The sequence below is a fragment of the Elgaria multicarinata genome, chromosome 1 (assembly GCF_023053635.1).
Source record: "Elgaria multicarinata webbii isolate HBS135686 ecotype San Diego chromosome 1, rElgMul1.1.pri, whole genome shotgun sequence".
NCBI classification, from domain to species: domain Eukaryota; kingdom Metazoa; phylum Chordata; class Lepidosauria; order Squamata; family Anguidae; genus Elgaria; species Elgaria multicarinata.
The window spans coordinates 5,328,873-5,353,766 of NC_086171.1; the positions used below are offsets into that span (position 1 = coordinate 5,328,873).

The following is a 24,894-nucleotide window of genomic DNA, read 5'->3' on the forward strand; positions in this document are numbered from 1 at the left end:
ACCTGTGTTGAGACCTGATCCCCCCGGCTCCTCTTTTTCTTTCCCTTGAACTGGAATGAAACCATCCACTGTGCAGTAAAGTTCTTCTTTCTCCTGGAACTGTTAGATTAAGGAAACCAGTCTAAGCCAGGCCGTGTGTAAACAGATACCAAAGGCGTTAGTCATGAGGGAAGGAGCAGCGTTTATGTAACATAGGACTTATGTGAATTGGAAGGTGAAGTCTGGAAGCTAAAAGAGTGCTTGCTTAATCAGTCTTTTTTTATTATTATTTTTATTTTATTTATTACATTTTTATACTGCCCAATAGCCGAAGCTCTCTGGGCGGTTCACAAAAATTAAAACCATAATAAAACAACCAACAGGTTAAAAGCACAAATACAAAATACAGTATCAAAAGCACAACCAGGATAAAACCACGCAGCAAAGTTGATATAAGATTAAAATACAGAGTTAGAACAGTAAAATTTAAATTTAAGTTAAAATTAAGTGTTAAAATACTGAGAGAATAAAAAGGTCTTCAGCTGGCGACGAAAAGAGTACAGTGTAGGCCCCAGGCTGCTCTTCCTCAACCGGCTACCCTCCAGATGTGTTGGATTACAAATCCCATCATTCCTAGTAACTGGGGCAGGATGGCTGGCCTACTCATGCAGAAGAATGTGGTGGTAGGCTCCCAGGGCACTGTACCATCCAAACAAGCAGATTTCACTTTTCAACAACTTTATTATTTTCTACAAAAGCAAGCACAGGTGGGGGAGAAGGAGGGGAAATTACAAAACATCACATACTTTATTGATTTATTTATTGCATTTCTATAACCGCCCAATAGCCGAAGCTCTCTGGGCGGTTCACAAAACTAGTAGTATGATATTAACGAATAGTATGATACACTACATCTAATAAAAACACATATATAGAACATATAAGACCATATTGCACAGGCTGCCTATACGCTTCCGGTCGGAATTCAAGGTGCTGGTAATGACGTTTAAAGCCCTAAACGGCTTGGGACCTCGATACTTGAGGGAGCGCCTCTCTTTAGATATACCTGCCCGAGACCTCAGATCTGTTGGAGGAGCCCTTCTCCGCATCCCACCAGTGCAACATATACGCTATGTTGGGACAAGGGAGAGGGCTTTCTCTGTGGTGGCCCCCGGACTGTGGAATGCCCTCCCCTTGGAGGCCCGACTGGCGCCAACGCTGATTTTGTTCCGGCGCCAAGTGAAGACATGGCTTTTTAACAAAGCTTTTAATGGTTGAATTCACTAGGCACATTGTTTTAACTGTTTTAATAGTTTTGCTGCTTTTAAATTATATATCGTTTTAACTTGGTTTATGGTTTAATTTGTGTTTAGCTGCGTATATGTACTGTTTTTATACCGTATGCTTTTATCTGTACGCCGCCCTGAGATCTTATTGATATAGGGCAGGATATAAATGTTTTAAATAAATAAATAAAATAAATAAATATTCCATTTGAGGGAATCTTAACGTCAGACACAGGCTGTCAATTACTAGCCTTTAGCCAGCCCAGTGTTATGTAAAGACCACAGGTTATATATAGAATCCACAGACAAATACATCATTCTTTTGCAACTCTTGTATATACTCTGTCACAGGTTTCCAGTCCAGTACAAATGTTGTTGATCTTTCTCTTACTAGCGCCATTAAGTTTCGCCATCTCCCCAACTCCAAAACCTTGAGCATCCATGATGGTACTTGTGTATGGTATTGCGTGTGTAGTAGTGTGGCAGCTGTTGTCATATACAAAAACAACATCCCTCCTTTTTCTTTAAGTTGATCATCTGTAAGTCCTAGCAAAAATGTTTCTGGTTTCATTTGTATATTTGTCTTTAAAATGTTTTGCATTGATAAGTGAATCTGAGTCCAGAAAGATTTTGCTTTTTTACATGACCACCACATATGGTAAAAGGTTCCTTCTTGTTCTTCACATTTCCAACAGTCTCCCACACAACAAGCAGATTTTGACCCTTTCGGCACTCTGTAGCCACTGTGGCCACCACTGTCCTTCCACACACACACACACACCCCGCTCCAGCATCCTGTGTGCATGTGTCCATGCTTTCCCCCTCCCCACAAGGTTTGTGTGTGCTAAAATGGCCCCCAGACTTCTTGCCATGGGCATCTGCGCGTAGGGGCAAGGGATGCAACTGCCCCATCACTCCAGAATCCAACCATGATTTCAGTTGGAGACAAGAAAGAATGGTTGCTTTTTTTGCATCTGCCCCATCTATATCTCTGCTTTCGGTTTCCAGCCAGGGAGAGCGACTTCCGGGTGTGCCGTTCTGAAGCCCCCCACCCCCACCCCAGTGTCCTGGCTTCGCTTCGTCTGGGCACCCACCCAACCGAAGCAAAGCCAGGACGCTGGGGTGGGCGGGCAGCTTCGGAACAGTGCTCCCAGAAGCCACCCTCTCAGAGCCGCTGTGGGAGAGCAGCTTCCGGGTGCGGCATTCGTCTCCCCCCTTACCTCGGCGCTCTAGGTGGCCGCCTGAGTGGCTTCTATGGTAGCACCGGCCCTGGTGGCTGTGTCTCATGAGCACCCGCTGAGGTGAGCCTAAGTGAGTTCGCTCACCCCTAGACAAGGTAGAAGGTCAGTAAATTAAACATGGGAATAGGGGACAGCCTCGAGTTTAACCAGCGCTGCGGGAACGCCTTCTCGTTCGAGACGTGCCAAAAGTTATATTTGTGGAACTGCTCCAATCATTTCAGTTTCAATTATGCAATGGTTACATATAACAGTTCCAAAAAAATGTCATTCTGGGAAGGACTTGTAGCTGGCAGGAAATTGGACTCTTAGTTTTGATGCAGTCCAAAAGGTTATGACCCTACATCGTTCCTGGACGTTCCTGGAAGGCTTTTTATGCTACCCTCTCTACTTTAATGACGACAACAAATTCAATCATTATTACATGTAAAAACAAAGCAGAAAATTTAGGTAATACAAATTCTTTTTAAATAAATGTCTTCCTTCACATAGAATAGTGAAATTAATAAAAAGCAATTAAACCACATACCATAAAATTGAAATAAAAAGGAGCTTAAGATCATTTCTTTGCTTCAGGTAAATAAATATTAAATAAAACTGAAACAAGTTTAACACATTTATTAAATACATCATAAAAATATATATAAAACAACATACTGATAGACTATTTATTTATTTTCAATACCCCCCCAATAGCCGAGGTACAGCATAAAATATAAAATATGGAAGCTTACAAGCACAGTATAAGAGTGCAACCAGAATAAAACCTAGCAGCTGTAAATTTGCAGAGATTTAAAACAGCAGAGCTAAAAGACTAGGATGCTAAAATACTGTAAACATAAACAGGTGTTCACCTGGCGCCAAAAGGAGTACATCAGTTGAACCTCTGTAGGAAGCTCATTCCACAGCCAGGGTGCCACAGCAGAAAAGGCCCTCTTCCTGGTAGCCACCTGCCTCACTTCCTTTGGTGAGGTCTACTGGGGAAGGGCTTGTGAACATGGGTGGGAGGGTGCTGTTGCGCCATGTCCTGCTTGTTCATCCCTGGCCGATGGCTGGTTGGCCAATGTGTGAACAGAGTTCTGGACTAGATGGACCCTTGGTCTGATCCAGCATCAGGGCACTTCTGATGTTCTTATCTTAGGGTCCAGGCAGGTACAGTTAATTAAACCTGGGGGTGGCATTGTGGGATACTATTGGGCTCAGTTGAGAATGGCTGCAATGCAAATGGTAGACTGTGGGCCTGGAAGGAGGTTGTGTGAGGCTGGCTTTCCTGCAAGCCCAACCAGGCAACACTGTGGCCTGGTAGGCCCTATGTGTAGGGTGACCATATGGAAAGGAGGACAGGGCTCCTGTACCTTTAACAGTTGGATAGAAAAGGGAATTTCAGCAGGTGTCACCTGTATGCATGTCACACCTGGTGAAATTACCTCTTCATCACAACAGTTAAACCTGCAGGAGCCCTGCCCTCTTTGGTATCTGGTCACCCTAGTTATTCTAAATGGCAGCCTGTATCTTTAACAGTGAAAAGGGAATTTCAGCAGGTGTCATTTGTACGCATGTCGCACCTGGTGAAATTTCCTCTTCATCACAACAGTTAAAGCTGCAGGAGCTATACTGCAGCTATACTGTGACCAGATTTAAAGGAGGGCAGAGCACCTGCAGCTTTAACTGTTGTGATGAAAAGGAAATTTCACCAGGTGCGACATGCATACAAATGACACCTGCTGAAATTCCCTTTTCAATACAACTTTTAAAGATACAGGAGCCCCGTCCTCCTTTTCATATGGTCACCCTACCTATGGGTTTTTTTCCCTGAGTTTATAAACATTTTAGGAAGAAACAACAACTTGACAAAGTGTGCAGATGAAGTTCATTGGTTTCATACCAATATTGTAGGTGGCAGGGCCATGACTGAGAATGTGTGCATAGGGTGACCCTATGGAAAGGAGGACTGGGCTCCTGCATCTTTAACAGTTGTCTAGAAAAGGGAATTTCAGCAAGTGTCATTTGTATGCATGCAACACCTGGTGAAATCCCCTCTTCATCCCAACAGTTAAAGCTGCAGGAGCCCAGCCCTCTTCAATATCTGGTCACTCTAGTAGAGCTCCTGCAGCTTTAACTGTTGTTATGAAGAGGGCATTTCACCAGGTGTTGCATGCATACAAATGGCACCTGCTGAAATTCCCTTTTATACACAACTGTTAAAGATGCAGGAGCCCGGTCCTCCTTTCCATGTGGTCACCCTAGTGTAGGGTGTCTACTTTACCACCTTGGTCCCGCTTTGGTCTGCCTTCTGAGCAAACTCCGTAAAAGTTCCATGACTGTTTCCAGCATTGCTCAAATCAAATAGAGCTTAGAAGCCAGTGTGTTGAATCTCTTTCAGCTCAAGGACCGAATTGCATTTTTAGTTAAGGTCTCTGGGGTGGAATTCCAGTAGTGGGCGTGGCCAAAGGCAAAAGTGGTGTGGTCAAAAATATCAGCATATTTTAGCGTAAGGCTCTTCGTGCTAGCAAATAGGCCTTAGGAGATGCACTCCAACCTTTAAGAATGGTGTGAGAGGGATTGCACTGGAGTCCAAATAATCAGGGGTCACGGGAAGGGGGCAGGACCAGGGGAAGGGAGTGTGGTCATCTAGGGAATCCTGGGGGGCGAGATTAGAACATCAGGTGGGCCAAATTTTGCCCCTAGGCTTGAGGTTCTGCAAGGGATGTCTATCACTTGGAAATCCAGCTCTTTTAGGACTCAACAGAGTTCTGCAGCAATCCCGAAACAAAGTCCTATGAAGAGAGGCTGTATAACAACTGGACATGTTTAGCCTGGAGAAGAGAAGATTCAGGGGAGACATGATGGCACTCTTCAAATACTTAAAAGGTTGTCACACAGAGGAGGGCCAGGATCTCTTCTCGATTTTCCCAGAGTGCAGGTCATGGATATATTTATTTATTTATTACATTTATGTCCGACTTTTCTTCTTCCAAGGAACCCAAGGAACATAATTCTCGTCCTCTCCATGTTATCCTCACAACAACAACCCTGTGAGGTAGGTTGGACTGAGAGAATGTGACTGGTTACAGGAAGCCAGATTCCAATTGGATAGTAGGAAAAACTTCCTGACTGTTAGAGCAGTATGACAATGGAACCAGTGACCTAGGGAGGTGGTGGGCTCTCCCACACTAGAGGCCTTCAAGAGGCAGCTGGACAACCACCTGTCAGGGATGATTTGAGGTGGATTCCTGCACTGAGCAGGGGGTTGGGCTAGATGGCCTTGTAGGCCCCTTCCAACTCTGTTATTCTATGATTCTATGATTCAAATGTAGTGTCAGTTGCTGGGGAAATTCCTCCTTTTGTGAAGAGACTGCGTATGCGGAGTACATGGCCAATTCTTACGAATCAACTTGTACATTTCCTATTGCCTCACACCCAGCTGGGTTTGACTTCCTGCGAACGAACTCCTAGAGGACTTAAAGCAGGGTGGTCCTGGTTGAGAGTGTTGTTTTGCATTTCTCCCAGAAGCTCCTGACCCCATTAACAATTTTGCCCTTCCTAGCTGGACGGGCTGATCCGTCACGTGCAACCTCTTGCATTTTTTTAACGGTGGAGCTACTAGCAATGCCAGGAAAAAGTGCTCTTGAGAATTTGCATAAATGTCACTTTTTTTCCGGTTAGACTTGGCTTTCCTCACCACAAAGAACTTCCCAATATACTCATGGTGGCAGATTCGGGGTGGGGGGGGGAGGAGGGAAGAAACTGGTGCTAGTTTATCAGCAGTCCATGATGGGCAAGGCTCCTTCCTTCTCCCCACACATTTGTCATAAGAACATAGGTAGTGCCCTGATACTGGATCAGACCAAGGGTCCATCTAGTCCAGCACTCTGTTCACACAGTGGCCAACCAGCCATCGGCCAGGGACCAACAAGCAGGACATGGTGCAACAGCACCCTCCCACCCATGTTCCCCAGCAACTGGTGCACACAGGCTTAACGGCTGAAATACTGGAGGTAGCACTCTAGCTGGAAAAGTTTTTTTCCTTCTAAAAATTGGGAGCCGGTTCTGCCCCTTTTTCTAGGGTGCCCATATGAAAAGGAGGACCGGGCTCCTGTATCATTAACAGTTGTATTGAAAAGGGAATTTCTGCAGGGGTCATTTGTATATATGGAGAACCTGGTGAAATTCCCTCTTCATCACAACAGTTAAAACTGCAGGAGCCCTGCCCTCTTTTAAATCGGGTCACTCTAGTATAGCTCCTGCAGCTTTAACTGTGGTGATGAAGAGGGAATTTCACCAGGTTCCCCATATATACAAATGACACCTGCAGAAATTCCCTTTTCTATGCAACTGTTAAAGATACAGGAGCCCTGTCCTCCTTTTCATAGGGTCACCCTACTTCCTCCCCCCTACTTTTTGTTGTCGTTGTTGGCGCAGAGCGGTAAAGCAGCAGTTTTTGCAGCTGAAACTCTCCCCATGGCCTGAGTTCGATCCCAGCGGAAGCTGGTTCTCAGGCAGCCGGCTCGGGTCGACTCAGCCTTCCACCCTCCCGAGGTCAGTAAAATGAGTACCCAGCTAGCTGGGGGAAAGGTAATAATGGCTGGGGAAGGCAAGGGCAAACCACCCCGCTATAAGGCCTGGCAAGAAAATGTCAGTGAAAGCTGCCGACCCTCCAAGAGTCAGTAATGACTCAGTGCTTGCACGAGAGGTTCCTTTCTTTCCTTCAGCATAGGGCGGTTTGCACCATTTAAAAAAACAACTACAAAATGTTTTAACTCTCAAACAAATGACAATGAATTCTTGCTACCAAAAGTACTCCCTATCTAAACAAAGGTTTGCAGGCTGGCCTTTGAGGAACCAAGACTAGCAGTATCTCTAGCCAAAACAAACAAACAAAATCATCTGTTGACGTCCGCCAGAGGAGTCACTTTCTCCTGAGGAGACCTTGTTTTGTAAGCAATCACTCCTTCTTACAAGAGGTCTATCCGCTCATGATGCTCCCATGGATCAGAGGGTTGCTGATCCTAGAGTCAGAGTCCCCTCCCTGAGACAGGGAAGGACCTGCAGCACTCTCCCTCGAAGGCCCGGGCTCCCAATTGTTACAAAACACTAGGGTGACCCTATGAAAAAGAGGACAGGGTATGCCTACAGGTCTCTTTGGTCACCTTTGTTTAAGGCAATCCGCTGCCTTGCTCACCTGGACCTGTGAATGCCCAGAGATATGCATCCATCAGCTCCCATCAGGAAAGAAAGAAGACTCCATTGTCTTCTTTCTTCCCCTTAATCTTTGCCACCTAGAAATCCATTTGCTAGTGTCAATGAGTAATCTTAGAAGAAAGACTTGCTTTGTTTTATTCTGATTATTCAATCCTGAGAGGCGGGGAGGGCGGGGGACATCAACCCAAATTCATGAATTACAGAAAGAAGGGAAGAGGAAGCCTTCCAGCCTTTCTGCTCAGAAGGGCGAACCCCCTCCCCCCTTTTCGTCCCTTCGATTTCCCCTTCTTTGCCAGAGAAGGAGCTCAACAGAGCTCCCCATCACCTCACAAGTCAGCAAATACGGAGAGGTAAATCTTTTGCACAATCTTCTATTTTCCTTCTAAGTGATCCATACTCCAATTATTCTTTTCCTCCCTTTCTCCCAATATTCCACCCCATTCCAAACTCCGAAACCTATTGGCGTAGGAACGCCTTTTCTTTTACGCCTCTCCGTCCACCCATTTTCTTCTAACACCCCTACACTTATTCTGAGCCCCCTCTTCCAAATCTCTCACACAGTCCCCCCAAACAGCCTGTTTCTCCACCATTCAGATTATCCCAAGCTGAAACGTCTTTCTGTCCCTCCACTTTCTCCTCCTTCATCCCTGATCAGCTACATCCACATCCACACACCTTGCTAAGAATTAAAACTGCTTATTGAAGAGCTGTCCTTCTGTCAAACCTCTTTTAAACACACCCACCCACCCACACACATGCACACACACATTTTTCTATGCATCCCTGAGAGCTTCAGCTATTGGGCTGTATAAAAATGCAATAAATAAATAAATAAATTAAACTTCACTACTGACTTTAGATACTTGATTATCTGAAACTTTTTCAGTGCTGATGGATGATCCTAATTCCCTAAATGTATATATGATTCTAATTACCCTGATGTGTCACTTTGATTCATTTTAAATTCTTTTGTAATAAAAGAAATGCTTTCAAAGACCTTGTTGTGGTCTCTGACTCTTAGTTTTGGGAGGCATCTCAGGTTTTCCTAAGCACCCTCAGGTATGCCTTTGGTCTTACATGTATGTGAGATGCATGTCCATTTAAATTAAAACCTGCTTTGTAACACTCTGATCTGGTGCCAGGTACTGGTCCAGCGTGCCCTCAGGTTCTTGAGGCTCTAGTTCTTCCTCTGAGGAGGGTTCCTCTAGTGATGACATGACAGGTTAACTATTGGGCTAGGGATGGAAATATAGAGGGAATGGCATGGAATGGTATACCTTTGAAAAGAGTATGGCTGGCTGATTGGTTGCAATCCTGAACAGAGTGTTCCTGTTATGGATTGAGGAGACACTGGCAGGGCCCATTATAGGTATATAAAAGGTAAAGGTAGCCTTGTTAGGAAAAAAAATAAACACACTCAAGAATCCAAATAGGGCAGAACCATCTAATAGTGAGAACACATTACACCACCTGGACCTGGGACTTGAGGGTTTGTCCCCTATAGCTACTAGGTAAAACTACCCAACTTCGCTTCTATTGACTTTTTCGTTTTTTAAAACTTACCATAGCATCTAAATCTATATCCAGCTTTGTTAATATAAAGAGTACCCATTTGATCTAGATTTCTCTTTTCAGCCAAGAATGTGGCTTTTAGAATCCTGTGGGTTGTACTCATAACAGCCTCCATTAGTTGCAAAACAAATTTCAGGCAGCGCTGAGGGTCACTGGGACAAAGAAACAGTAATGGTGTTTCTGTCGTATTTTGAAAAAATAAAGCCAACTCTAGCATTGATTGGAACACCACAGGCCCTGTATGAGGCAGAGAACAGAAATAAAGAGAAATGCACTTGTCTTTAGCAAAGTTGGAGAACATTGTTTGTCCATAGAAATGAAATTGGGTTGGGTTGCTTTGTGGTTGGTGGGCATCGGTAGTATCCAATGGGGCCATAGAGTCCAACCCCCTGCTCAATACAAGAATCCGCCTCAAAGCATCCCTGGCAGATGGCTGTCTGACTGCCTCTTGAAGGCCTTGAGTGTGGGAGAGCCCACCACCTCATAGAATCATAGAATAGCAGAGTTGGAAGGAGCCTACAAGGCCATCGAGTCCAACCCCCTGCTCAATGCAGGAATCCACCCTAAAGCATCCCTGACAGATCCCTGACTCCCTAGGTCACTGGTTCCATTGTTGTTTTTCCATTGGACGTTTTTCCAGATGTCCAGTCAGAATCTGGCTTCCTTTAACTTGAGCCCGTTATTCCATGTCCTGCACTCTGGGAGGATCGAGAAGAGATCCTGGCCCTCCTCTGTGTGACAACCTTTCAAGTCCTTGAAGAATGCTCTCATGTCTCCCCTCAGTTTTCTCTTCTCCAGGCTAAACGTGCCCAGTTCTTTCAGTCTCTCTTCATAGGGCTTTGTTTCTAGACCCCTGATCATCCTGGTTGCCCTCCATTAGAGGTCTGACTGCTTCTGACTAAAACCCGGAGTGGCTTCACAGTCCCAGCCCCACTGACCTTGCCATCACCAGCCTCCGCCGGCTGGTTCCGTTGTACTTGTGGGAGCACCTCTTGCACCCCAGGGCTTCCGTGTTTCTAAAAATAATCCTTGAAGCGAGTGGAAATGCTCATTCCCTGACTGGGAAAGGTCAGTTATGCTGCCTTCTGCAAACTCCTCTGATCTACCTCATTTCAGAAACAAACATTTCTGCTCGTTTCAGGTTAATTTTAAAAGGCACGAAAGCCCCATTGAGTGAGCAGTGGCTCTTGTGAGTGCACGGACACAATGTATCAACCACTACCGGGTATCAATACCCCCACCATTAATACCCCCATTCTTAGGTGGCACAGTGTATTCTTCCTCACTTCTCCTTAGTCATGGTGAGCCATTACAGTGAAACAGGGTTTGAACCTGGTTTCAGAGAAAGGAAGAAAAATAAATTATATAAGTGTTTTTAGACACCAATGAACTAGAGCAGATAGGGTCTTTTACTTACTTAGACTTTTGGTCTGTGGGCCCAGAACCATTTTATTTATTCATTTTTTACATTTGATTTTCGGTGTCTCCAGCTTACACAATAGGAACCGAACTTCAGATATGACCCACCTTAGATTATTTAGTCCTTGGTTCAAGTTAGTTCAAATAAGTGAAGCCAGGCTCCTTAAGAAATGCCTAAATGAACAAGCGGTTGAAAATGTAGAAAAATCTCGGCTGTACAGTTTCCCCAAATTGTGATTAAACCATGGTTTTAGTGTGGCGGTTTTAAGTGCTTTTAGCTCTAACATAAGAAAAGTTTTTTAAACAAAGATTATCAGATACAGCAGTGCAGATGGACATAGCCGCTCTGTCTAACACAAGGTCAGTGAAATAGTTAGCGAGGGCTAAAACCCAATTTCAGGAAGAAAAAGAATCTCTTCCTCCCAATGAAAAGGGGTCAATGCATGGGCTTTGCCTGTCTCAGATTCGAATAAATGGGTCATTCCAGTGCAAGATACGTGATGCATTTGAGGTAGAAGATCATGCCCACTAAAGGAACGTTATTTCTCTTAAGAGAATCCAACCAGTTTGTGACTCGGAGGGTCACCCTCTTTCTAGTTAAGGCGGCCAGTTAATGACGTCACAAACCTCACTTTATTATACTTGTACATTTTATGTTTTAAGATTTAGGCATTCATTGCTTGTTTTTAATCTGTGCTTATGTTTGAAATGGTCTAAACATGTATTCAAATAAAATTTGACTTTGACTTTGAGAAAGCAACCAAGCAGCTGACCTTTGTAGCTAAGTTGGCTTCCTCCTGGTTCTTCCGTAGGACATGAACATCACAGAAGTGGCTTCCTCACTGCTCAGGACAGAAGAGACCTTCTCTGCCTGCCTTGCACGGATCAACAGTGTTGTCCTCAAGCCCCTGGTGCAATCGGGTGAGAACGGGAGGCGTCAGAAGCGGTGCAAATTTTGTAGCTTTAAAACTGTCCATTTTCATGTGCTCCTACATTCCCTGTTCATCAGGGGTGGTGCAGCACTCGTTTGTCCATGGAAAATGGCTGTTGCCGATACTGCCTTTAGGGGAAACTGGGTCGTGAGATCAGCTGTGGCCACCATGTAGGGCAATTGTGAAATTGTGGAGGTGGGTGCCATTTGTTTCAGGTTGGGAATCTGAGGTGGGTCTCGGGTCTGGACCAGTTGAAGACCACTGTGGTAGACTACGATAGGATGACCATATGAAAAGGAGGACAGGGCTCCTGTATCTTTAACAGTTGTATTGAAAAGGAAATTTCAGCAGGTGTCATTTGTGTATATGGAGAACTGGGTGAAATTCCCTCTTCATCACAACAGTTAAAGCTGCAGGAGCCCTGCCCTCTTTTAAATCTAGTTGCTCTAGTATAGCTCCTGCAGCTTTAACTGTTGTGACGAAAAGAGCATTTCACTAGGTTCTCCATATATACAAAGGACACCCGCTGAAATTCCCTTTCCTGTCCTCCTTTTCATATGGTCAACGTAGACCACGACCCTGTTCAGATGACATGCTAAGCCATGGTGTTTAAGCACTTTTAGCTAAACATTATAGCCCTGTTCAGAAGACGCCTTAAACCATGGTGGTGTAAGGCCTATGGCTTTGCTTGTTGTGTGAACCATTTATAACCATGATGGCTACAAAACCATGTTTTAAACACGCTCACTAACCATTGGGTTAGTGACCTAACCATGGCTTAGTGTGTGGTCTGAACAGGCCCTACAAGTCCCATCATTTCCAACGAGGAATGATGAGAGTTTCAGTCCAACACATCTGGAGATTATCAGGTTTGGGAAAGTTGCTTTAGAGTCGTTTACACATCAGTCCTTCAGTGCCAAGAAGAGACCTTTTTATTTTCCCAGGTCTTTAAAACAACATCGTGACTTTATATCCTTTAGCCCTGGAGTTTTGTTTGTTTCTTTGTTTCTCTGTTTGTCATTTTAATAGATTTAGTGCTGCAAGTTTTCCTTTTCCTCTGTTTTCTGGTTTTAAAGTATTTTTTTAAAAAAATATATTGATATACTTAGTATTATTTATTATTGTTTAATTACATTTATACACACCGCTCCATAGCTGAAGCTCTCTGGGCAGTTTACAAAAAGAATTTTACTTTTTTCTTTCTGTAAATTTGTTGGCTTTAATACCTGTAAGCTGCCCAGAGAACTTTGTTTATAAGGTGGGCTAGAATCATAAAATAGTAAGAGTTGGAAGGGGCCTGCAAGGCCATGGAGTCCAACCCCCTGCTCAATGCAGGAATCCACCCTAAAGCATCCCTGACAGAGGGTTGTCCAGCTGCCTAATGTAGGCCTCTAGCGTGGGAGAGCCCACAAGCTCCCTAGGTCACTGATTCCATTGTCGTACTGTTCTAACAGTCAGGAAGTTTTTCCTGATGTCCAGCTGGAACCTGGCTTCCTTTAACTTGAGCCTGTTATTCCGTGTCCTGCACTCTGGGAGGATCGAGAAGAGATCCTGGCCCTCCTCTGTGTGATAACCTTTTAAGTATTTGAAGAGTGCTATCATGTCTATGATATCATTCATGGCTATGAATTGTATAACTAAGGTTACAATCAGTTTTATTTTATTTGTGGTATTATATAGCGCTGGATATATTAAAATCCCTCAGTGGTTCATGCTGGCTTGAGAACGCTAGCAGATGTAGGACTTTTTTTCTGCCCAAATATCCGCTGGATTGCACCCCAGATGTGGTGGGGGAGGGGTAGAATCAACTAGTCATGAGTAGATCTAGCCCATTGGGCCAACTTTTCCAAACGATGAGTGTTCTAGATGTTGCCTAAAGAGTGCAGGACACAGAATAATGGGCTCAAGTTAAAGGAAGCCAGATTCCAGCTGGACATCAGGAAAAACTTCCTGACTGTTAGAGCAGTACGACAATGGAATCAGTTACCTAGGGAGGTTGTGGACTCTCCCACCCTAGAGGCCTTCAAGAGGCAGCTGGACAACCATCTGTCAGAGGTGCTTTAGGGTGGATTCCTGCATTGAGCAGGGGGTTGGACTCGATGGCCTTGTAGGCCCCTTCCAACTCTGCTATTCTATGATTCTATGATTATTATTATTATTATTATTTATTTATATAGCACCATCAATGTACATGATTAAATGAGAACTGGTGATGAATAAACCAATATGTTGAAGAAGAACAAGGGGGGATCTACACAATTGCTTTTAAAGGGCTTTAAAGCACTTTGAAAACCTTTTGAAACCTGTATATGCAGTGTGTCCTGGGCCCCAACAGTTGTGAAAACTGTTATAAAGCGCTTTAAAGCGCTTTAAAGCAGTAGTGTAGATCCCCCCCAAGACATATTTTTTGACTTAAGGAAATGGCTTGGTATTCATTCTAATTTTAGATGTCCAGCAGCTCAAATAAAATGAGAACAATTTTTAAAAATAGTAAAACAAATGAAAACATCTCATGAAATCCCAGATAAAGTAAACAAACTTGGGATTAAATGGAGACAGGGTGGTGGAGTTGAGGAGCCAAAGAATACAGGGAAAGGAAGAACAAGTTCCCTTGTTGGGAATTCCCATTTTCCTGCCACGTCCGTCCTCTGGCAGACTTCTCTGTGCTTGTCTTCTGTCACTTCTGAAACATTTTATCATTGGCAAGCATTCCCCGTCCCCTAGCTATGCTGCAGCAAGGGTATCCTTGTGGAAACGCATGATGCACCCTTAACATTATTCTAAACCAGCCTCCATCAATCTGGTGCCCTCCAGGTGTATTGGACTACAATATCCATCTTCCCCAATAAGCTGGGTGGAGATGGTGGGAGTTGTAGTAAACAATATCTGGAGGTCACCAGATGAGGAGAGCTGTTCTGAAAGGACATTGTCCCCTCTGCAACGGAACCAAAATGGCGGTCCCTAAAATGAAAAAGGGGCTGGAACATCTCCCCTATGAGGGAACGTTACATCAACTGGGATTGTTTAACTTGGAAAAAAGGAGGCTAAGGGGAGACATGATAGAGGTGTACAAAATTAGGCATGGTGAGGAGAATGTGGATAGGGACACATTTTTCTCCCTCTCTCAAAATACTAGAACTCAAAGGGGTCATCCCATGAAGCTGATGGGTGGGAGATCGAGGACAAATAAAAGGAAGGACTTCTTCATACAGCACATAGTTAAATTATGGAACTCATTACCACAAGATGTCGGGATGGCCACCAATCTAGATGGCTTTCAAAGAGGGTTGGATAAATTCCTGGAGGAGAAGGCTATCCATGGCTACTAGCTCTGATGGTTGTGTGCTATCTCCGGTATTTGAGGCAGTAAGCCTGTGTGCACCAGTTGCTGGGGAACATGGGTGGGAGGGTGCTGTTGCATCATGTCCTGCTTGTTCATCCCTGGCTGATGGCTGGTTGGCCACTGCGTGGACAGAGTGCTGGACTAGATGGACCCTTGGTCTGATCCAGCCTCAGGGCAGTTCTTATGTTCTTAAGTTCTTATGTTCTTACCTTCATTCTCGGATGGGTAACGCATTTCCAGCTGGATCATCCTCTCTGTTTTTCTCCCCTTCTTGTCCTGACTCTCCTTTCCACCCCTTAAGGTTCCTTTGAGAATAGGAAGTTTTTTCTACTGCTGAATGACCACTTCCAAGCGATATGGGACCTGACGGAGGAGAACTACCGAATTCTGAAGCAAAAGCTCAGCTCAGCGAAATCCACCAGCGTCCATGAGGTCTACCTGATTTGGAAGGCGGACTTGTTCCTGAATACTTATATCCAGTGAGTACAACAGCATCACTAGTATCCCATGGTCTCTGTGTGTATGTGTGTAGGATAGGGTGGCCCTATGGAAAGGAGGACTGGGCTCCTGTATCTTTTACAGTTGTCTAGAAAAGGGCATTTCAGCAGGTGTCATTTGTATCGTGCAGCACCTGGTGAAATCCCCTTTTCATCCCAACAGTTAAAGCTGCAGGAGCCCAGCCCTCTTTAGTATCTGGTCACTCTAGTAGAGCTCCTGCAGCTTTAACTGTTGTGATGAAGAGGGCATTTCACCAGGTGTTGCATGCATACAAATGGCACCTGCTGAAATTCCCTTTTATACACAACTGTTAAAGATGCAGGAGCCCGGTCCTCCTTTTCATGTGGTCACCCTAGTGTAGGGTGTCTACTTTGCCACCTTGGTCCCGCTTTGGTCTGCCTTCTGAACAAACTCCGTAAAAGTTCCATGACTGTTTCCAGCATTGCTCAAATCAAATAGAGCTTAGAAGCCGGTGTGTTGAATCTCTTTCAGCTCAAGGACCGAATTGCATTTTTAGTTAAGGTCTTTGGGGTGGAATTCCAGTAGTGGGCGGGGCCAAAGGCAAAAGTGGTGTGGTCAAAAATATCAGCATATTTTAACGTAAGGCTCTTCGTGCTAGCAAATAGGCCTTAGGAGATGCACTCCAACCTTTAAGAATGGTGTGAGAGGGACTGCACTGGAATCCAAATAATCAGGGGTCATGGGAAGGGGGCAGGACCAGGGGAAGGGAGTGTGGTCACCTAGGGAATCCTGGGGGGTGAGATTAGAACATCAGGTGGGCCAAATTTTGCCCCTAGGCTTGAGGTTCTGCAAGGGATGTCTATCACTTGGAAATCCAGCCCTTTTAGGACTCAACAGAGTTCCGCAGCAAGCCCAATTTGGCTTACATTTGCAAGGTGAGCTGGCTGCAATTTGCACAAATAGAGATTTGCACCAATTTTGGCCCAGATTTGCATAATTTGCGCAAATTGCAGTCGTCCTTTGCACAATTTGCGCAAATGTCCATATATGTCAGCCTTCATTTGCGCAAATTTAAAAAAAAAAACACGGAAAATCTGCTAACTGGCCTGACTTGCTGCAGACGGAGTTGGGCCAGTTAGCAGGAAATGGACGGGGCTGAACCGATGGGATCTCCCCAAATAGATTTGTAGTGAGTTCGTTAGTGAGCAGAAATATGGACTTCACAGAGCTCCAAAATGCTGCTAAGAGACTTGTGTAGCCTAACACAGTGAGTAGATTTTAGCAGGCTTTAGCTGACAAGAGTAGACCTCGTTCCCTCAATGGGCCTCTCATCGTTATGTCACCCTTTTCTCATGGGCTCTTATCTCAAGATGAGCTGGGAGTTCTTCATTCCTAACAAGGCACTAGGAAGGCAATTAATTTCCCGTGCTTAGATGTTTTGGGAACCTGCGAGAGGGACCCCCGCCCCTGAGAGGAGGGAGGGATGCAGCCTGTCAGCGCCTGAGAGACAGGCAGGCAGCTCGCAGGGGAGCCTATAAGATCCAACGCACAGGCTTCACGCTCTGGCCTCGCTTCAGGAGGAACCGTGCAACCGGCCTGGAGAATCTGCTGTGGTTCAAAGGGGCGGCTTCCGTCTATCATGGCCCCCCTGTAGACACTCAGCTAGGAAAGCTTGATTAGCTAGAAAGAGGGGGTTGGACTCGATGGCCTTGCAGGCCCCTTCCAACTCTGCTATTCTATGATTCTATGATTCTAGGTGCAAACTTTATTTGCATGTATATATTCTGCTTCCAGTTTCTATCAATAAACAGCCATAAGAACATAAGAAGTACCCTGCTGGATCAGACCAAGGGTCCATCTAGTCCAGCACTCTGTTCACACAGTGGCCAACCAGCCATCAGCCAGGGATGAACAAGCAAGACATGGTGCAACAGCACCCTCCCACCCATGTTCCCCAGCAACTGGTGCACACAGGCTTACTGCCTCGGATACTGGAGATAGCACACAACCATCAGGGCTAGCAGCCATGGATAGCCTTCGTCTCCAGGAAGTGGCTTGTTTCACTTTGATAACCAAAAGAACCTGATTCAGGACTTGGATCTTGCAGAACCAGAACCCAACTCAACGCAAGATTCCTCTGCCGCCCCTGGGTACTGCACCTCTGACGTCGACACACGCCCTGATATTTGTCTTGTTTTTGTCCTTGTTCAACAAATAGGTACTTCTCCGCTTTTGCCAGTTGCGTTGTCCTCCAAGGTTTTGAACACGCTGCCAGAAATAAAAGGTGAGTTGCGAATGCGTTCCGTGGGCTTTGGGCTACCGTTGCAGACCTGGGAAGTGTCGGGGCTGCTGAATGTTTGTTGGAAGTGTCTCTTGAGAGTTGCTTCTTGTCAATCTCTGCTACCAACCCCCTTCGGCAAGGAAGGAGGGTGAGATAAATGGCCTCCAAGCGTGGGGTTACAAGGAGAGATTGCAGTAAGCTGCCACTTGATGGGTTTCGAAAAAGCTTGCATAATAAAGGTGCGGTTTTTGGAAACACCCCTGCAAATTGCCTCTTGGAAAATATCAAAACGAACAGGGCCTCTGTTCTGTGAGAGCTGAAATATAATCTTTCTGATGCCTTCAGTCACTCAGTTTATTTTGGTTTACAGACCATAACACACAAATATCTATAATACAAATTAATTAATTAATTAATTAATTGATGCATTTGTATCCCACCCTATATCACTAGGATCTCAGGGTGGGGTACAGATACATATATACGAATATAGTACATCAGTTTGGTATTACGTCAAGTATAACCCGAAAGGATATTACCCAATTAAAATGACAGGATTCGACAGTATGGGAGCAGTTTTGTGATACATAGTCCGGCGTATCTGGAGGGCACCAGGTTAGGTAGACTCCATTATGTGGATTTTACTATGTGCGGTTGCAGCCCTTTTCTAGCCTGGTGATTGGGAACCTTCTAAAACAGACCAGGCCCCTTTAAGAGCAAAGGTCTTAGTTAATGTGGAGGAAGCTGACCTCTAACTTAAGGCTCAGCCTGTTCTGCTGCTTGTTGGAGCAACAGAATACAGACTGGGGGGAAGGGTACCCATGCAGCCTGCCAGCTTCTTCCCCAGGCCTCACCTGCCCTGATAGCAGCAACTGAGTCTCAGCCATCTCTGACAATAACCCATCTCTCTTGCTGATCTTGAATTGTTGTAGTGAGGTCTGGAAGTCGCATAAGCCATCCCTGAAGCAACTCCTTGAAGATTTCTCCCCAGATACCTCCATAGCAGTGGCTCTTCATACAGTGCTGCATAAACCCTTCCGGGATCACCTCCAACAGTACAGCCTTGTCTTCTCCAAGCTCAAGGAAACCAGTGACCAGGTACCAGATCTCATAATAAGCCAAAAGATATCGCTGCACGAGCTCCCCTAAGCAGGAATGGTAGGGAGGAATTCAATGTATGTATTCTTTTTAGGCCCTGATTGAAAGATCTGCAGTTATTTATTTCTGGTTTAAAGAAGTAATTTGTGGGGTGGGAGAAGGATCCCCCCCTTTAAAAAAACCCCATTGTAAATGGTGTGTTCAATGCCCTGGTTTTTCTCTCTGTCACTCCCCCCCTCTTGCTACTGTCCTATGTTCCTCAATTTGTCTATTGGCAATCACTTATTGGATAGGATTATGTCAGACATCCAATTAGGCTTCACTACATGCTAGTCACTAAGAACAAATGAAGCTGGGAAAGTGAGGGCGATACTTCCCAAATCAGGAAACAAAAATGTTACGGATCCCTGCTGCAGCATTTGCCAAAATCAAGCGACACTTTTCAAGGTTGCCAGAAAGGTTTACAAAAAGCACCCCTGCACCCCGGTATTGGCTCGGGCCTCTGTTTTTAAAAGTAAGAATTCCGCTCTAGCAGTTACAGTGGGCACATTTATAGAAGCTTTCACTTTCAAATGCAGATTTGGGAAATTGCAAATAGTCCCCAAGAATTGCGTTTCTGCTCATGCTCACGTTTCGGGTTGTGAAAAAGGCATGTCCGTGCGATTTGCAGAGGGAAACTAAATTCTCATCCATCGTTGTCATCGTCATCATTATTATTTTATTGCTGTTGATTAGTTTGCTTAAACACCTTTCTGAAAGATTCAAGGCGAGTTACAACAAAATTAAAACATGTATTTTAAACAATTAAAATACCACCATCCAATAAAGCAACTAAAACATCAATGAGAACCATAAACAATTCTGATGTGCTAAAGAGCCCTTTATAGAATCATAGAATAGTAGAGTTGGAAGGGGCCTATAAGGCCATTGAGTCCAACCCCCTGCTCAATGCAGGAACCCACCCTAAAGCATCCCTGACAGAAGGTTGTCCAGCTGCCCCTTGAAGGCCTCTAGTGTGGCAAGCCCACAACCTCCCTAGGCCATTGGTTCCATTGTTGTACTGCTCTAACAGTCAGGAAGTTTTTCCTGATGTCCAGCCGGAATCTGGCTTCCTGTAACTTGAGCCCGTTATTCCGTGTCCTGCACTCTGGGAGGATCGAGAAGAGATCATATGCTGTCAAATGCCTGGGAATAGAGGGAAGTTTTAACCTGGCCTCAGAAAGATAACCATGTTAGTGCCAGGCAGGCCTCATTCAATCAGGGGGCCACCACCGAGAAGACCCTCTCCTTGGTGCCATTCTCTAGTCCTCTCTCAGAGAAGGCATTCGGAGGAGGGCCGCAAGTGTTGACCATATTGTCTGGGTAGGTTCAAGCTGGGAGAGACACTCTATTAGGTATTGTGATCCTGAGTAGTATCATGAAATGCTATGATTTTTCCCCTGACAGTGCTCAGAGAGGGAAGCAATTACTGCCGCCGCTGAACAATTTGCAAATCTGCGTTCGTTCATTGGCCAAGTCTTGGATGAAGCTTGCCTCACCAGAAGCCTGTGGAAGTCCCTGGGCCACAAGTTCACGGTGTGTGGTAAAAAGGCAAGGCGGCTGGGAGGGTCTCCATTTATTGAAACCATTTCTAGACCGCTTATTAGCAGAGCTTCCAGCATCCAGGATGGTATACAAAAAAACAAGATCTAACAAGTAAAAAATGAAAATGAAAGACTTCTCTTTGACTTCGTGGTGAGGGGGTGTGCTTCGTCCCGAACCCTGAATCCAAGTCGAAGTGGGCTGATTCAGCCTGCCTGGACCTGAATCTGGTTTGAGACTGGATTGGCTACCTCAGCCCGAAGCAACCAAAGCACTTTGGGACAATTTGGCCCAATGGCCAGCCGCTGCCTCCCACCTGCAGGACTTACGTGAAGCCTTTGCTCATGCCAGCAAGCCACCTGTCCTCCAGGAGAGCCACTCTGGCCTGCCATAGATCTACTGTTGTAAACTACAGTGGTCGGAAAAGGCCATTAATGGCTGCCAGAGTTTACAACAGTAGATCATCAGACTAGAGTGGCTGTTCTGGTGTACAGGTGGCTTGCCGGCATCAGCAGAGGCTTCAGGTAAGTTCCAGAGGGGGCGGGCAGCGGCTCACTAGGTTCAGGAAGTGAGCAGGAGGGCAGGTGAGTTCTATGGACTCTTGGTCGGCCTTACACCTGGAGCAGCTGCCCGTACTTCAGATTATGAACTGAATCCGAATTGGGCCAGGGTGGTTCTGAGGTGCCCTGTGTTGAATTGGGGCCCATTTGGACGCTCCAAATAGGATGCGAGGCGAATTGGCAGGGCTGTGCACAGCTCTACTTAATGGCATGCGTTTTCAAGCTTCGGTTGATACAAATCTATCTTCTATTTAGACTAGGGGTGTGCTCCGCTCCATTACGGATCCTCGGATCCGAAGCGGGCCAATCCAGACCTCCGAAGCGGATTGGGGGAGGTCTGGATCGGCCCGAAGCGGTTCTGAATGGTCCGAAACATTCCGAAGCTTCAGAGCCAGGTAAGTGGGGAGGGAAGCTTACCTGGCTCCCCTGTCCGCTGCCGCCGCAGTCCGTGTGGCAACAGCAGCAGAGCCAGGTAAGGGGGGAGGGGGGCTCACCTGGGTCCGCTGCAGTCCAGGTGCCAGCGGTTTGGGTAGGGGGTACACAGCCCTAATTTAGACTCTTATTGAATCTAAAATTTAGTACCGATTTTGGTACAGCTTTCGCCAACCCAGCACCCTCCATAGAATCATAGAATAGCAGAGTTGGAAGGGTCCTACAAGGCCATCAAGTCCAACCCCCTGCTCAATGCAGGAATCCACCCTAAAGCATCCCTGACAGGTGGGTGTCCAGCTGCCTCTTGAAGGCCTCTGGTGTGGGAGAGCCCACAACCTCCCTAGGTAACTAATTCCATTGTCGTACTGCTCTAACAGTCAGGAAGTTTTTCCTGATGTCTAGCCGGAATCTGGCTTCCTGTAACTTGAGCCAGTTATTCCGTGTCCTGCACTCTGGGAGGATCGAGAAGAGATACTGGCCCTCCTCTGTGTGACAACCTTTTAAGTCTTTGAAGAGTGCTATCATGTCTCCCCTGAATCTCAATCTTCTCTTCTCCAGGCTAAACATGCCCAGTTCTTTCAGTCTCTCTTCATAGGGCTACAGGTGTGTTAGACTACAACACCCGCCGTCCCCAGCCGGCCCTTGGCCCTGCTGGCTAGAGCTGATTAGAGTTGTAGCCCAGCACATCTGGAGAGCACCAGGTTGGGGAAGGGTGATACCACAGCTTAATCAGAGAGCTAGAAATTTGCTGGCTGCTTGAAGATCTACACCCTTGGGCTTCTGCAGTAGCCACCGCATGCTGCTGGAACTCAGGACCCTGTGGTGAGGAAGGCAACTTTACGGCTCTGTGTTTCAGGATGACCTTTGCGTTCCTGAGAGGAGGCTGCTGGAAGACAGCCGGAACGTTGTAATCTTTGCCGGTAGAGGAAGATCAGACCGCATCCTGCTCTTCAGTGACATCTTAGTACTGATCCAGGTGAGGAGGCTGGGCAAACCGTTGCAGCAGCGTCAACACCAGTGTAGGGTGTGCCCAGCCAGGCACACCACGCAGCATCCTGGCTGCTGCCTTCTGCATCAGCTGCAGCTTGTGGACCAAGCACGAGGGAAGCCCCACATAAAGACCAATGCAGTAATCTAAACGTGAAGATACCGGTGCGTGGAATACAGTGGCAGGGTTAACACTGCCCAGGAAAGGGTAAATTTGTCCTATCAACTGAAGCTGACAAAGTTGCAGAAGATGAAAAGTATCAACTGGGATTCTTCAGCTTGGGATTAAGGAGGCCAAAGGAAGACATTGATAGAGGTGTACAAAATCAAGCCTGGTGTGGAGAACATGGAGAGGGAGACATTTTTCTCCCTCTCTCAAAATACTAGAACCCAGTGGGGGTCATCCCATGAAGCTGATGGGTGGGAGATCCAGGGCTAACAAAAGGAAGGACTTCTTCACACAGCGCATAGTTAAACTATGGAACTCACTCCCACAAGATGTCGTGATGGCCACCAATTTGGACGGCTTTAAATAGGGGTTGGATAAATTCCCGGAGGAGAAGGCTATTAATGGCTACTAGCTCTGATGGTTGTGTGCTATCTCCAGAATTCGAGGCATCCTGTGTGCACCAGTTGCTGGGGAACATGGGTGGGAGGGTGCTGTTGCACCATGTCCTACTTGTTCATCCCTGGCCGATGACTGGTTGGCCATTGTGCGAACAGAGTGCTGGGCTAGATGGACCCTTGGTCTGATCCAGCATCAGGGCTCTTCTGATGTTCCTATGTTCTTAACGGTGCACTGGACCTCACCTGCTGTGATCAATGCTCTGAAACCATTTGCTCTTAAGTTGTTCTCTCTCTCTTCTAACTCAACAACATTTTCTAGGGAAACAATTTCCAGAGTTTTGATCTGAAGCTCGTGTGGGTGGATGCAACTTCCAGGGAAGCAGGAAAGTAAGTGAAATCTCTCAGAAGGCAGAAGTTCTATAACACAGTTCAAGTGCTCAAAACTCTTTTGTTTATCACCTTGGTAATCTGTATATAATGTGCGAGGATTCATCCCACGCTGTAGATGGAGAGGGATGAAACGGGGGGGGGGGGGGAATGGTGTCCTACTTAGACCCACGTAGTTAATGTTGTATCTGGGCCTTGATTTGAACTAGGGACTTCCGTTTCCCTTGTAAGAATGAAGGAGAATTTGGAATTAAGCAAGTTTAAATTTTTGAGCCTCCCTTTAAGAAGGGAGAGACGGGGCAGTCAGCAGTGGCGAGAGCTTGCTAGGGTCAAGAGAGGCTTGGTCAGCCATTTCTTAACTCAAAATGATACTTGGGAGCGTGGGATTTTAATTTCCTTTGGCTCCCAAATTGGGAGGCACAGAAAATAACAAATCCCCTACTCCCAAGGCATTGTTTTCTTCTGGGGAACAGGGGATTGTCATTGTGTGTGTGTGTTCATTTGTTTGTTTCTTTTTCATCTGTTCTTTGTGCCTGGGAAACTTGATTAGCAAAAAGAAGGGGGGAGAGAAAGGGTCCCTTCCCTGAGGAGTTTGCAATTTTTAATTTTGACTGGTGGGGAGGGGAAGCAGGTGGACATGGAAGAGTAAAGAGATTGAGGCAAAGTAACAGAATAAGATATGCTGTTGCAGTTGCACAAACTCATTTTGTTTCAGTGGGGTGTGTGTGTCAGGCATCGGTCAGGAGCGAAGGCAGAAAGGTTATGACAAATGTGGGGAAGGGAGGGGGATTTGAAGGAAACAGAGTTTCCCGTGACTCATTCTGGGTGCCACAGTTGAAGAAGGATGGAGGCAAATTGCAGCTGTTTCAGAGAAAGGTGTTGAAGTCGGCAAAGCTCTAAGAGGAAAGTTGGTGGAAGTGGTTATATTTTGCTTGGAATTAAGGTGACTCTGTGTGTGTGTGTGTGTGTGTGTGTGTGTGTGTGTGTGTGTGAAATACCTCAAGGATGGTCACAGAGGAGAGGGCACAGACTTGTTCTCTGAAGCTTCAGAGGCAGCACTGGGTCTAGTGGGCCTAAATTACAAGAGCGTAGCTTTCAGGGTAAGAGCAGTTTGACAGTGGGACCAATGACTCACAGTGTGGTGGGCAGAGGAGCCATCTGTTGGAGATGCGTGCCTTCTGGGTCTCCTGCTTTGAGAAGGAGGTTGGACTAGATGCCCTCTAAGGACCCCTCCAACTCAGTGGTTCTGTGTAGGTGGTCTGAGAGAGACATCCAGTCATAGGTGGCAGCCTCTGCAAATGGAAGGAGTAATTTAAGGGAGCAGAAGACCTTTGGATAGCTGAGAGTGGAAAGAGCAAATGGATAGACCTTCACCACTTTCCTAAAACTCACCCAGTCGGGCACAAGGCAGATCTGTGACATCTCCATTTGAAGATGCTGTAGCTGGACATCTGATCATTCCAGACCTGATGCTAGATGTATGGCGTACCACAAGATGCCATCCTATCCCCAATGCTGTTTAACATCTACATGAAACCGCTGGGAGAGATCATCCGGAGGCATGGGGCGGG

General features: G+C 45.9%; 1 protein-coding gene across 1 annotated transcript in view; it reads left to right on the forward strand.

The window, feature by feature from the left end:
- ALS2CL (ALS2 C-terminal like) overlaps nt 1-24,894 on the forward strand; it is a 77,069-nt gene that overhangs the window by 18,625 nt on the left and 33,550 nt on the right. The window contains exons 2-8 of the mRNA XM_063122674.1: nt 11,509-11,617; nt 15,273-15,450; nt 17,649-17,714; nt 18,644-18,809; nt 20,256-20,384; nt 22,239-22,358; nt 23,256-23,323. Coding sequence (XP_062978744.1) covers nt 11,512-11,617; nt 15,273-15,450; nt 17,649-17,714; nt 18,644-18,809; nt 20,256-20,384; nt 22,239-22,358; nt 23,256-23,323 — 833 coding nt within the window. The 5' untranslated portion in view covers nt 11,509-11,511. The remainder of the gene's footprint in view (nt 1-11,508; nt 11,618-15,272; nt 15,451-17,648; nt 17,715-18,643; nt 18,810-20,255; nt 20,385-22,238; nt 22,359-23,255; nt 23,324-24,894) is intronic.